Consider the following 14589-nt stretch of genomic DNA (forward strand, 5'->3'; position numbering starts at 1 on the left):
TTGCACCAATTCAATCCCCATAATGACAAAGGCCAGAAGAGTACTCAGAACAGCACAATACAAAACAGAGTGCATATAATACTTAAGTAATATCCAGGATAGATTTGTCAGTGAAATCAGTTTCCCATACTGTCAATAAAATTAGAAATTAGTCATTACTCAACAAAGTAAAGATTAAAATGAACACAAACTTTTCAGACAACCTATGACGTGTCACATTATTTATTAATTAGAAATCTTACAACTGAAGCTCAAAGCCACTGTAAAGGTGATTTCAAAACACAGATAGATCAGCTAATAAGTTTTCTATAGCTTATCAGTTACCTTGTTTAGTGAAAAATAGAAACAAACTTCATTATTACCACCTGCAGCCAACATCAACATGTTAAATCTTATTCCTGATTTGAAAACTGCGTTAATAAAGATGGAATTCGTCAGAACAATGTGTTGTATACTAGCGAAAGATTGGAAATATAAGGAAAATAATGAACAGATTTGAGCACTAATTACAGGCTGGGACCTTATTTCTAGTCAGGAGTTAATTTGGTTCTCATTAGGAACATTAAGACTCTGCAACAGAAAACTATTATGTGCGACATTTAGCATTAACCGAAAATACTTTGTAGCTGAATATAACTTTCCATGTAGAACTCTGATGAGCTCGAACAAGCAACACCACTATATATTAACAATGCTTTTACCACTTTAGTCTCAAATCTGGATAAAAAGTGCCAAAAAGTATCGTGATATTTTAAGTTAATGTCGCATAATTTAACCTTTGCCACGTTTCCAAAGGAGCAGAAATCATCCATATGCTTCTCAACTGTCTTCAGAAAGCTGATACTTCGCCAGTTTAGCATTTGAATGAACTCATGTATTTCTACTAGGGATTGTCAGTGAATGGTCAAATTTGCACCAGTCCAAACTTGTGGATACCATACTGACTGTAAAATTTGTGTGCAGGCTTACCCTTCCATCAAAACAATGGCATAAATGGGAGAATCAAAAGCAGAATCTGCCATGAACCTCCCATATGGCTATTCTGAAAGGCCTTTTCTTTGAAAAAAAATATTATTTGGCTACACCACATGAAAATAAATACAAACTAGTAAGTTACATTAAAGAGAGGGCAAAAAAAACAAAGAATCACAAACAGGATACAGAGGTAGCCCCATCTAACAAAGCTTACTTGTAAAAGAATTTCCACTGCTCTCCTTAGGATGGTGATATCTACAAGCTGCACCAAATTTGCAAACCCCTGTTTTCATGTAATGTTGGCATTCTGGCTGCCCAGGCCTTTCTGGACATATCTCTCTCTGTTTGGCAGATTCTGGATTCAGCGCTACAGTTCCATCCATAGTTGCATAATATATATGTTGCTTAAAAGGATGCTTCATAGTATTTGCATTGTTCGATGTACTTTTATCTTGTATCTCTTCTTTCAAAGAGAATGGACTGTCATGAACCTAAGAAAATAAATGCACAAACCATTAAAAAACAAAGCCATGACCTGAACACAAACATCATAAACAGTTTGTTCACAAAATCAAAAATATTGGAATAGAGAATGGTTTCCAAAGTAAATTCCAATATGTTCAAAATATGCAAAGCAGTTGTCAGATATCATGCAACTACTACTTACATAATTCACTGGGAAACTTGTTGGGTTAGGCATACTTTGAGATAATTGTTCAAATCTCTCTTTAGGGTGGTGATATAGACATTTCTCACCAAAGTTGCAATCACCTGTTTTCAAGTAATACATGCATTCAGGCTGGCCAGGCCTTTCTGGGAATCTGCAGTTCTGAATGGTATCTTGTAATTGTACTGTCGGAGCCATGGATGCAAACGGCGCAGGTTTAGACGCAGAGTAAACAGAACCTTGAGTGCTTGTAGGTTGATCAGTAAAAAATTTAACATTGTTCTCAAAATCAATGCCAGTGGAGTGTTGTTTCTTTTCGGAAGATGGCAAAGAGCTTCTTGGAACCTGCACAAAAATTGACAATCCATTCTTAAGAACATACAATGCTATCTTTATGCAAGAAGTTTCTCAGAGCATGATCACACTTGAAACAACATAACAATCTATTCTTAACAGAGCTCTTTTTGGACATTAAACATTGATTTTTATTATAAGTAAGAACAATTCAACTGCAAGAGAATATCTCTAAATGAGATGACAAATTGCGAATATAGTATTTGACGTTATTCCCATATCCTTGGATAAATGCTTACAGGTTGTTCAGTTCTCTTTGGATGATTAAATTTACAAGCTGCACCAAATTTACAGCACCCTGTTTTTAGAAAGTGCTGGCATTCTAGCTGGCCAGGTCTTTCAGGAAATATCTCCCTCCCCATGTCAGTCCTTGTAGATTGCAATCCAAAAGGTCTAACTGAAGAAGATAATGATCTAGGATCGGGAACATGTGTACCACTTAAAGACTGCCCATTTCTTTGCATATTCATTAGCCCTATTCCAATAGGACGCTCTTTTCCTTCCAACGATGAAAATCCACTTACAGGAGCCTGACAAAAATCAATCATGAAAGCTGTAAATACTTTGAAAATGCTTTTACTGATCTCCAGAACTAGAATATCTATTAACAAATTTTGACACTAGAAACTACAAAGAAAAATGCTAATCAATATCAAAAGTATCATACAGTTGATCTTGGAATTAAATCTACTTTAAAGTTTAAACACACTCATACAGTGCATAACTTAATCAGCGGCTTCTACATAATGCACCATACAGAATTCACGCAATTTATACTTAACACTAAATTCCTATAGGAATGATCTTCTCAACAAATAAACACAATTTGATATTTATTCTACAAGTCATGTTTCTCAGAGACATTAAAAGTCATTAATATCAAAATCAATTGAAAGCCAACCTATTTATAATAACTATTGCTCACAAAAAGGTATTCTGATAACACAAAAAAAACTCAAAATTCCAATAAACTTCATCTACAATGTTGAAACTACATAATTGAGTTCATCGGCGGGAAAAACACAAGGTTGCGCAGGGATGGGGGTACTTGGGTACTTAGGGTACCAGTATGGGTACGGATCCGACTATTTTTTTAAATAGGGGACGGGGGTACTTGGGCACATCAAACTTTTCTTTTTAATATAATTTCATATTTATAGAAAATCTGAAACTATGAGTCATGACAATGGTTTCCCTAAACAAGAATAGCGATAAAGTTAGCAAATGTAATGTATTATTTTCAGTTTCGGATTCGCAATATGTTTGTAATAATAATATACTATATTACCTAAGGACACATCCCCACCCAAAAACCCAAAGTTTCCAGAACGGGGACGTCTGTGGGACAAGGGGATGGATATGGGACTAAACTTATATTTTTGTTCACATATTCATATGCATATTGACAATTGAAACTGTTTTACAATACGCATCTTCTTCCCTTGGATTTCCTCTTTGGCTTAACCATGGCTCCAGGCGTGATGACCGATGATTGCAACCTTGCAAACCTTTCCGACTTCCCTCGCTCACGCGTCACTCATGGTTGTCGCTGTGCCTATAAACTACTCTCTTTTTGTTGGATTCACGTCGACCTTTGGATTTCACCGTTGTTTGGCGGCTTTTCATGGCCTATTCGTTGTTGCTTGCTCTCTTCTGTCAGTGTTTGTGCTCTCCTCTGTCGTGGTGTTTTCTTGCTCAGGCCATGTTTGCAAATTGTTTTGCCCTGCATGTTTCGCTTTTTGTCTTGTGGTGGCTTTCGTGAGCTCTTTTTCTTGCCCGCACAATTCTTGGTTTGTTTGTTAGCTGCTATGTTATGCTCCAATAGTGGTGTTTGTTCACCATTCTTCTTACTGGTGGTTGTGGCTTGCCTCTTCTTGGGGTGTTGTCGTGTTGTTTACCTCAGTGTGGCTTAGTGTAGCGCTCCCCAACTACGTTCTCAGGTTGTGATTCCTGGCTCTGGCAGTGTCTAAGGTTGAGCTCAACCTGCTCCTACACGTCATTGATCTTCAGGCGTCGGCCAATGGGCATTTGCTAGTCTTACTTTCCTGCTCTGTGTGTGTTTTTATTGGCACTCTTCTATTGTTGGTGAGCTCTCTCTTTGCTCTATGCTTACTGTCTTATTTCTACTCGGTGATTCACCATCGCTGCTAGTGATGATCTATTGACCCACCCTCTGTCTCTCACCTACCAAAGACTATTTGATCGACTAGTGAAGATAGAGGCAGAAAATGAGCAACTCAAAAACATAGTCCAAAATCTCTCTGAGTCTATTGTGGCACACAAACAACTGAAAGACTCAAACAAGACACTCATTGGTAGTTTTTCAACAACTTATGTTTCTGAAATAGCAGGCCTTGAATCGAATTTGGGCTCTTATCGAGAAGCTTGAGGAGCTTGACTCTATCAAGAGAAAGAAACAAAGATTGTGGCTAAACATTCCTCTCTGATGATGGAAATTGAACACAAGTTCAAAAACATGGGCCTCCTTGTGTAACTCTATTGTTGCTACACCTTTTTCAAGAGTTGAAAAGCTGGTCCAAGGGAAGATGTAGGACGAGCATGTGAGGCAGGCTCGTGAGTTGAACCTCAAGTCCGTAGTCTCCCCTCCACTACTAACCCCTCTTTTGTTGGGCACTCCTTCCTCAGGGATCAACTTGGTATCTCAGACATTACACTGAATCGATGTTGGATAGATGCAGACAATATTCTCTATCTCCGGTTTCTCTCCCTATTTGATAGGTTGCGGGCTCTTAGGGCGAAGATTAAGTTGTTCCTTCTCCCCACTAAGATTTTTCTAGGTAAGGACCTCACAAAATCACAGGTCACTGAGTTGAAGCACTCTAGGAGCCTTGTTGTTGAGGCTAGGCATAATGGTAAGTGGACAGTTATTCGTGATTCTACCCCCAACGGTTGGGAGTTGAGGTACGTCGTCAAGGTCAAATGACATTCTCGCCAACAGTCAAACAAGTGTGGGCCCTCATCTGGCTCTCTACTTGTCAATTACTGGAGCGACAATGACTTCTTGTGATCCCTACTTGGTCTCCTTCACGATACGGCTAGTTCAGTGAATATTTTGGTCGTCACTAAGACACGAGTCTTGTATGTCCTCTTCCAGGATATGCTGGGTATTGATGGTTATCTATTTGTATAGAGGAGGTTTGTACTTCTGGCAGTGTTCAGGGTTCTAGGGGTGTTGGGTGTTTGGTTAGAGATGGTCTCTTCAGTGCTACCTCAATGGTCCATTTTAACATCTATCCCAAATTCATGTGGATCCGCATTAGTCCTACTAGTCATCATCTAAGAGATAGCTTCATTGTCGTTTGCAACTTTCTACCTACCTCTTCTCTGTATGCCATACACAGCATCGAGGATAGGGACCCTTTCTTGGATTTGCACGAGTACATCTCCAAGTTCGCGACCATTGGCAAAATCATCATTTTAGGGGATTCTAATGCACAAACCAGAGATTTGTAGACTCCTATGCACAACTGTAGCTTTGATTGGACTTGTACTTCTAAGACGGATTCCACTAGCCTAGGGCTTCAAGACACCTCCGATGACAGTTGTGTTCCACTCTTTATTTATGATCACCACCTACTCCAGCTTTGTTAGCCTCCCAACCTAGTGATTCTGAACGGCCTCTCTCGCTTCCCTGTTTCTGAGCTTTTCACTTGTTGGCCCCACAATGGGGGTGTGAGTGTTGTGGACTATGCCCTCAGATGTGTTTCCTTCATTCCTTCCATTCATCGCTTTATCATCTCCAGCCTTCCCTTAGTCGATCATGCTCTCCTCAACCTCATGCTTCGCTTCTCCCCCACCTTCCACCTCCCCTCTCCCACCCTCATCTATTGCTACCTATACCCCTACCCATTTCCACTTCCTCAAGAGTGATTATGACCTCTTCGCCTTCCATCTTAGACGGCTCCTTCCCCTTGATGGTTTCTCTGAGTCCATCCAAGCTTCCTCCATGTTTGACTTATTGGCCGCTGCGATATGGGAGTCTTCGCTCCTTTCCATCCCCTGTCGGCCCCACCGTTGTTCGTCAAGTTGTAACACTTTCCCTGAACCAATGGTTCAATAATGATTGTATGTCCTTCCACTATCGTTAACACTCTACTTTTATGACTCACTCCACTAAATTCACCGACATGCGTCACTCGAACCGTCATTTGCTTTGCTCTAGGAAACGGTTGCTCATTGCTTCTCATTGTCGATCCCTATGTGCCACACTTTCTCTCAACCCAAGCTCTTTTGGCACACTTTGTCCCTCCCCCCTGACCTATACACTTGATCTCTGCTCCCTCATTGCCCATACCTCTACTCTTTACAACATCCCTTGCCAACACCCTCTCCACCTCACCCCGTGTAATGTCCCCACTCCGAGGGACTACTTGGGCTCTTAGAATTATAATGTCCTACATTTATAAGCACTAGAATGACTCACAATATTAAACATTAAGCGATAATTATAATCATCATCGTTGTCTCTAATTTGTACAATTAGAAATATGTTGAAGGGACTTGCACTTAGTAGGATGATCACTATGTACTCTATTATATCAAATATACTAAATTGTGCAAAAAATGAGCTTGTTATGTTTAAAATTCTGGTGTAATACTTTGGAGTATATGTGACTCGATGTATGATATTGCCTATAACTGAATGGTACTTGTGTCTGAACCAACTTATTAATATGCAACAAGAACAGTGATGTATCGTGCACACCCGATAGTTTGTTCTTTAACACGTAATTACTAATTCTTCTCGATAGGATGATATTCACAGGAGCATATCCCAAAAGGAATGGTATTTAAATGAATTTTCTATTGCTCTCTTTCCTATCCACTCCCGTTGATTGCCAAATATCTAAATCTTGTTACCACCCTAGTGAGTATGTTAACTCCTAGTGGCGTCTGTAGAAGGCTGGCCAAGCATATAGTTGCTTGAGGATATTGTCCTTCCAGTATTTGCAGAAACACTTGTCTTATACGTTTGATGACCCCCTAGTAAGGGAAAAATCCAAAAAAATTGTTTATGCATTACTTTACTGACTATGTTGAATTATCCACGCGGTAAGGTTGCTTATTGAATAAGTGTTTATATTTTCCTTCTTACGTGATATCCTATGTTTTTCCTTCCTAACAAGTAGTGCTTGTCTTATTTGGCTCTCGACTAGATGTTGACCTTCAACCTTGTTTGCTTCTGCGGCTTTTGTAATAGATGCAATCCGAATTGTCGATTTACCTCTAAATTGGTAATTGTCTTTTTTCGATATCCTCCTCCCCTCTCTTGTTGCTCGTCCATTCTCCTTATATATCTCCCTCTGAATTTGATGATGGGACGCGACTCTTGCAGGTAACTACTGTCTATGATTGTATATTTTCACAAAGACTTAATCTTTATTTAGAAATTAGATGATGATAAGTGTTAAATGTTTCATTCGATATTCTTAGCGTAGATTATGTATTTGATAATAGATATTTTTATGTAATTATAATAAGAATATTTTAATGTATTAACAATCATTAAATAATAGATTATAGTTACATATTTTTATTATTATTATTATTATTATTAATTATATATTTAAGAATAAATATTATTTCTTTCTTTCTTTATTTAATATTTTATTTAATGTTTATTCTCTAGAATTTAAATTATTTTCTTTTGTAACAGTTTAATAATATGAGATATTTATTAATCTCTTTCCATAAGGGACATTATACCCCGCCTCCCCATTGCGACCTTTTCACCCCTTCTAGTATTTGTGAGGCCATCAAATTCATGAGTTATATTTAGGTGGTGAACGAGGAGGGTTTTACAGATAAGCTACTCAAGATCGGTGTCTCTATTTTGGTGTCCTTTCCTCCCACACTCTTTAACAAAGTGGTATGCTCTGGCTTTCTTGATTCTTGGTTGAGGCATGTGATCTATCTGATTCACAAGACCAAGATGACTTCTAACCCCGATAACTATAGGACTATCATGAATGGACACACCTTTGCCAAACTCCATGCCATGGCACTAAACACTATTCTTTCTAGAGAGCTTGATAGGAGAGCTTGTAGGACCAGAGTTCAAGCTGGTTTTGGAACTGATTACCAGACCATGGACCATATTTTGACGTTGTGGAATATCATTGAGGAGGCTCGACACCGCTTGGTGAAAGTCTATTGTTGTTTTGTAGACTTTCGGAAGGTTTTTGATACCCTCCCGCAAGTGGCCCTTTTTTTGAGACTTAGAAACATTGGGATTTCAAAGATCTTATTGATGACTATTATGAGATTATATGAGAGTGTTATAGGCAGATTCAAGACTCGTGAGGGTTTCTCTGCTCCTATTCAGAGCACTATTGGGATGAAGCAGGGCTGCTCTCTTTCTCCCACCTTGTTCGGCATATATATTGTGAGCTTGAGCCTTTCTCAAAGGCTCTTTGCTCCCTGATGATGATTGTTATTTACATCACGTCTTGATTTCCATACTCCTTTTTGCAGATGAGGTGATCCTTCTAGCCTCTTCTCCAGAGAGTGTTCAAAGACTTCTTGATGGCTTGGCTTCCTTTTGTGACCTTCAACAACTTACCATGAACCTAGGCAAGACTCGAGCTATGGTCTTCAACTATTTGAAGACCTCGCATCTACACTTTTACTTTCAGGGTCCGGAGATTGAGATTACCTTTTCCTATGTGTACCTCAGAGTCAAGTTCTCTAGACCTCACTTTGGCTTGAGACCTGCCATCTAGCCTAGAGTTGGTGAGGGGATGGGCTCCCTTGCTATGCTCAAGAGACAATGCTTCAAGCGTCACTTCCAGGACACTTTGTCCAAGTTGTCCCTCCTGGACTCTTTGGTCAAACTAACAGTTCTTTAAGGTTCTATGGTTTGGGGGTCTTCTCTTAACTTCAGTTGGACCTCCATTGAGCACACCCAAACTCTACTACTCCGACACATTATCATATGTCACTGATTTACCCCTAAGCATTATTTTGGCCAATTTTGGGGCTCGTCCCTTCAAGATGGCTGCCAATTTTGATCTAGTTTGGTTTCTTCACTGTCTTCGTAGCTTTATGGATTCCGTGGATGACCAGCAGAGCTACTCTAACTTGGCTTACTATTCCTCTATCGCAGTTGCAGACTCTGACCCCGCCTCTAGATCCAATTGCTGGTATGCGTGGGCTACTTCCTTGCTGAGCTCAAAGTAACAAGACTAGGACCCGACCTAGACTCGACTCATGACCCGGCTCAAACTCACATGTGACTCGGCAAAGTGACAAAACCCTTGAAATTTAGAGATTTTTTAGGATTTAAAGAAATTCCATGCACCCATTCTTAAATAAAGCTTAAAGACACAACATCATGAAATAGAAGATAATTTGATCACATACATAACATACATTGATTACATAAGTACAAAGGTAAATTTTTGATGTATTAAGAAAATTATGAAAACAAAAATTAAAAATCAGACGAGTCAGATGAGTCAGCCGAGTCAGCTAGGCAAGTCAGCCAGTCGAGTCAGCCAAGTTGGGCTAGTTGACCCACTGAGTCAGGTCACACATCTTTTTCACCCGGCTGAGGTAATTCGACTTGCCGACTCAGACGACTCGCGGCAAGTCTCGTTACACTAGTTGAACTCGATCGGGATCTATATTGACCACTTCCCTCTCTTCCAATTCTTGCTTGATGCTCCCGCTCACCTCCTCCCTTCATGTCATACTTGACATTTACAGACAATACACCATCACGACTTGGAGTAACCTAGTTGAGGGGTTACATTAGAAGATGGCCTTTTATGCTTAGCACTTACTGGATATTCAAGATGGTAGTATTGTATGCCCTAGCTACTTGTCTTGGTGTTGTTACCATGCCTTACGCATCTCTCTCGGATCCTTCAGAGTTAGCTCCCATTGGCTTCAAACCAAACTGATCGCCACATAGACAGAGAGGATTGGGTATGTCATCTATGTACCCTATCTATGACTGAGACTAAGACCCATTTCATTTTTCCCTGCCCCGCCTATTACGAGATCAGAGGGAGATTTAACTACTTATTCAGAGAGTATAGATCTCTCACAGCTTTCTTCAATTACACTGATCAGAGGTGCCTTGCACATTATCTCTGGGAGACTCTGCAGTTCTGTGACCACACTCTACAGCTCTTATTCCCCAGAGAGAGGCCCTAGTTCAGCTCATCACCACTTTCTTCTCTCCCTCATCTACGGCTCAATGGGTGAGGAAGTCGCCCTGTACCTCTACCACCAATCACTCTAGATCTATGAGCCACGCAGCGTATTTACTCGTCAACGTCACCCCTCCTACAACTCTCAACAGCGGTTCGGGGCCCTTACTCACCCTAGACCATACCCTTCAGTGCTGGATTTCTTTCAATCGAGGAAGGTCCCCTAGTCCTCGCCTCATTGTTGGCTCTTTTGTTTCTTGCTTTCTCTTTCTTGGACATGGTTTGGTGTTCTTGTAGCCTAATGTTTCTTTGGTTGTAAGCTCTCAATCCCATATAGATCCTTTGGTGGTCTCTTATTCGACATTAATAAATTTATCTGATCTTATCTTATGAATGCATAATAGACTAGAGTTAAGTTTTAATACATATTGAGTACTGAATTGAATATTATTTCCTAGATGCCATTCAAAATGTGCATGTTAAGGTCTTATAATGTTTAAATGACATGCTTTGTGCTTAGTTTCATATGAGTGACATGTAAATTTGCAAATCTGAGTGTATATTTTTTAAAAATTCTATATTTATTTAACCGCCCCTCTTAGCTAGGGAGGATAAAGAAACATTACCTCAAAGTAATATCAAGTTAGCAAGTTTAAGGATATCTTTGATCAGAAGATATCCATCATTTTGATATCACATTTGATATCAAGAGTATTGGTCTCCCATTATATCAACATATGATATTCACCAAGTACTCAATAAGGTTCGATATCACACATCTCATATTAAGAGTATTGGCCTCCTAGAATATCAATGATATTCACCAAGTACTCAAAATAAGTTTTGATATCACATCTAATATCAAGAGTATTGGCCTCCAAGAATATCAATCATATTCACTAAGTACTCTTTGAATAATGGCCTCCCAAAATGTTGAGATGCAAGACATTCATCATATATTCAATTAGTTTGATGCCATAATACAAGTTACTGTAAGATCGTCACCTTACAGCAAACTTCTACAAATACAAGTGACATTATTTGGAAGTCATCACTTCCTCATGATGTACACAGGGGGTAGGCCCATTAAAATCACAGTCACGAGGTATATTCATGAATCACAGCTCTCTTGACTGCTACAATTTATTGATCACTGGAGAATCCATCTCAAGATGGTTTACTCCCTCTGGATCAATATGACTGAGATCATCGAAGGTTGACTAAATCGTATCCTCTGTTCGCTCCTTCAATTCGATGTGTCAATCTCCCTCTAAACATCAATCTTCTAAGCTCCTTTACCTTTGGAGAAGTGTCAGTCTCCCTCTAAATCTAATATGAGTCCTCCCTTTTCCTGCAATATCATTCTTGGAAAAAGATCAAGGCAAATAACTCTTATAGTACGTATTGAAATAATAAGAAAGACCAATAATATTCAAATAATATAAGACCATTCCAAAAAATCTAATTTAAATATATACTTTGAACATACATACATATATATATATTCAATCTTCTAAGTATGTATCTTTAATATTTATATATATATTGAACACTTATTTTCTATGGTGACTGATTTGCCAATCTATAATCACCTATATTCATAAGAAATTATTTAGAAAATATATTTACTTTATATATACATATAATTCACCATATATATTTACTATCCTTTTAAAATTATGTATGAACATTTGCATCTCTATATATAAATGAATAAATTATAATTTTATATATAAAAGTCTCTATAACATAAATTCATATAAAAAGAAATAAATTCATAAACTTACCTCTTATATCCTTCCATGTGAATTTACCATAAATTCATAAAAAATGAAATAAATTCTTAACCTTACCTCTTATATCCTACCAGGTGAACTTTACCTCTATTCCTTCCATTCGAAATCAATAGAGGGTTCCCCACCTTTGGACTCCTCCAAGATCAATATCTTCATGGTTATTAGACTTACTTTGAATAGAGTCATCTTAACCCAACATTAGGAACGTGCAAGAAACTTCAAATTTGTTTTGTCCACCGTATTCAATATTCAATACTGATTCCCCAACTCTAATACTAATTTAATGTTTCCATAAATACTTGTTCTCACCAATGATACACACCTATCCTCTGTATAATGACTGTATTGTTAGTGACTACATGTCTGAAGTCACCGCCTTCTAAGGGACTTTAATATTCATGATTTTCAATGTTTTTCCTTTATTATTTAGCAACTGCAGTTTATTTAATGCCCAACTAGCTTAGTCCATACCCGTGATTTGACCCTGGTTTTGTTCAGCGTGTAATTGCGCCTAGCCAGACTTTGTCGATGACCAATGTTCCTGAAATGGCTATGAACTGGTGGCAACCAATTTTGAATAAAAGAATGGTTATCGTAAACCTTTGAATGCCTATTTCAGACATGACAAAATTCATAACCACTACTGTTCGCAAAGAATATGTGATTGGGCATGACAGGATATGAAGTTTCAGACTCATCAATATCACTCTAGAATCACTGGTGCATGAGATTGTTGGATGATGCTGTTCAACTTCTCTTATTACCATCACTATTGTTTATTCCATAAAACAATTCGGTTGTTCTAGTTTCTGCAGGTCTATTTAGAATTTAGGTCTGCAAATTGATCGACGGCAAAATGGTCACGCCCTCTGCACATTCAAGGTGCCTCATTGTCTTATGAATGAACCTGGAGTTTGGCCTTGTTTATTATTTTACCTACATACATCTTTGATTGCTCTTTGCGGCATTAATTATCATCTTCCTTTATACCATTGCATCAAATCCAATGAATCCTTGATAGGTGGTATCCACATAGGATGGGTTTTTCCCAATCGTTCTTGTTATCATTTCTCTTCAGGCCTTTCGATCAAGGCTATTGCACATTGCGTTATAACTCCTAGTGTGCAGAGTTATGTCTGTGCAGCCGTTATTATGAACTGCGACAAGCCTATCAAGGTCTGTGGATTACAATTTCTCGTATCTGTCTATAGTCAAAAACTGTGTAAGCATGTGGTGTTATTGTCTTCACAGAATTGTTGCACCCTTATTGCCTGCCTATCAGATTCTGAAGTCTTTGATCAATCTGAATTATTTCCTTGACTGCTCACGTTTCTAATGAGATTTCTTTGATGTCCAGACGTTCAAACCTTACTATTGGCTGTGCTTGAACCTTGCTCTGATACCATGATAGTTTTTAGGAGGATCACTGCAAATGTACTAAGCACTGCCATATTTGGTATGTGTTTTCCAAATGCAACAATCACTTTATATTTATATTGAGAAGAAGCCATGAATAGACATGTCCCTTCATTAATCAGATAATTAATATAATAATATATTTAATCATACGCGTGCGCGTGCACATATATATATATATATATAATATTAATTTCTCTCTCTCTCATATATATATATCGACAATCTCCATATCATTTTGTCGTTAATTTCCCCCCATATTCCATTTTGTGATCCATTAGACCCGAGGCACATGTGATCCATAAGACCCAAGGCACAATGTACAATTGCAAGCTTCTCCATTTTCATAGAGGCAAGCACGTTCCTATTGATAGAGTGGATGAAGCTGTATGTAGACTAATTTCTCTCAACAGTAGAGAAGCTAAAAACTTGTGATAAGAACCAAATGCTTAAAATGTTTATCATTGATGAAGGCGCATGTAATTGCCACCAACTCTCTTTGTCAAATTCATGTAGCCCCTATGATCAAATTTGATATGTTCATGTCAAATCAGCCTCACCTCCTCTATAATGTTCATCCTTTTAGTGGCTTCCATGAAGAGCCTGTTCACTTCAAATTATACCAAGCCTTTACACATACCACTTCAGGTTAAAAGTTAATTCCTTATAGAACTTCAAACTGAGGTCTCTTTATTAAACAACAGCCATAATTTGCTCATATAACTCTCCAAGTTTGGGGCTGTCAAAGTCCCTAAATCTAATCACCATGAAAATCAGAAACAGAAGATTATGCATTTGAAATCTGACTGAAAAATATCACTCTTCACCAATTCCACTCAGGCCATGATCATTAGGCAAGGGTTCTTGCAACTCAATCATTCCATCCAATATGATGAAGTAGGATGCCTACCAAGTTTTAACCATTTTAATTAATTTGATTTTGGAGAACTAGAATATTGTTTGCAGCATGCAGGGATCACAGACAAACATCTGCATATCTCTTGCATCAGCTAAAAGTATAAACTTGTTTGATCCACTTGCTTTCATCAATGCCATTTAGTACATTATCATAGGATGCACACAACACAGTCCAATAGATATTTTGCCAGTGCCAATCTCTTTCTAATGTCCTCAATTCAGCTCACTTTGTTTGGTGGTTTGGATTAGCATATCAGTGGCTCTTGTAGGATAAGTCGGTTGGTAG

At 38.4% G+C, this 14589-nt stretch overlaps 1 protein-coding gene across 1 annotated transcript in view; it reads right to left on the reverse strand.

Annotated features, from left to right (window-relative positions):
* Positions 1-447: 447 nt before the first annotated feature.
* The window catches only part of LOC149532756 (zinc finger CCCH domain-containing protein 33-like), a 75137-nt gene continuing 60995 nt past the window's right edge, over positions 448-14589 (reverse strand). The window contains exons 6-9 of the mRNA XM_089803086.1: positions 2236-2526; positions 1643-1987; positions 1190-1466; positions 448-1079 (exon numbers count right to left, since the gene is read on the reverse strand). Of these exons, the coding sequence (XP_089659212.1) occupies positions 1072-1079; positions 1190-1466; positions 1643-1987; positions 2236-2526 (921 nt within the window). The 3' untranslated portion in view covers positions 448-1071. The remainder of the gene's footprint in view (positions 1080-1189; positions 1467-1642; positions 1988-2235; positions 2527-14589) is intronic.

This window comes from Cupressus sempervirens, chromosome 10 (assembly GCF_028749045.1).
Source record: "Cupressus sempervirens isolate cs-2001-9-10 chromosome 10, ASM2874904v1, whole genome shotgun sequence".
NCBI classification, from domain to species: domain Eukaryota; kingdom Viridiplantae; phylum Streptophyta; class Pinopsida; order Cupressales; family Cupressaceae; genus Cupressus; species Cupressus sempervirens.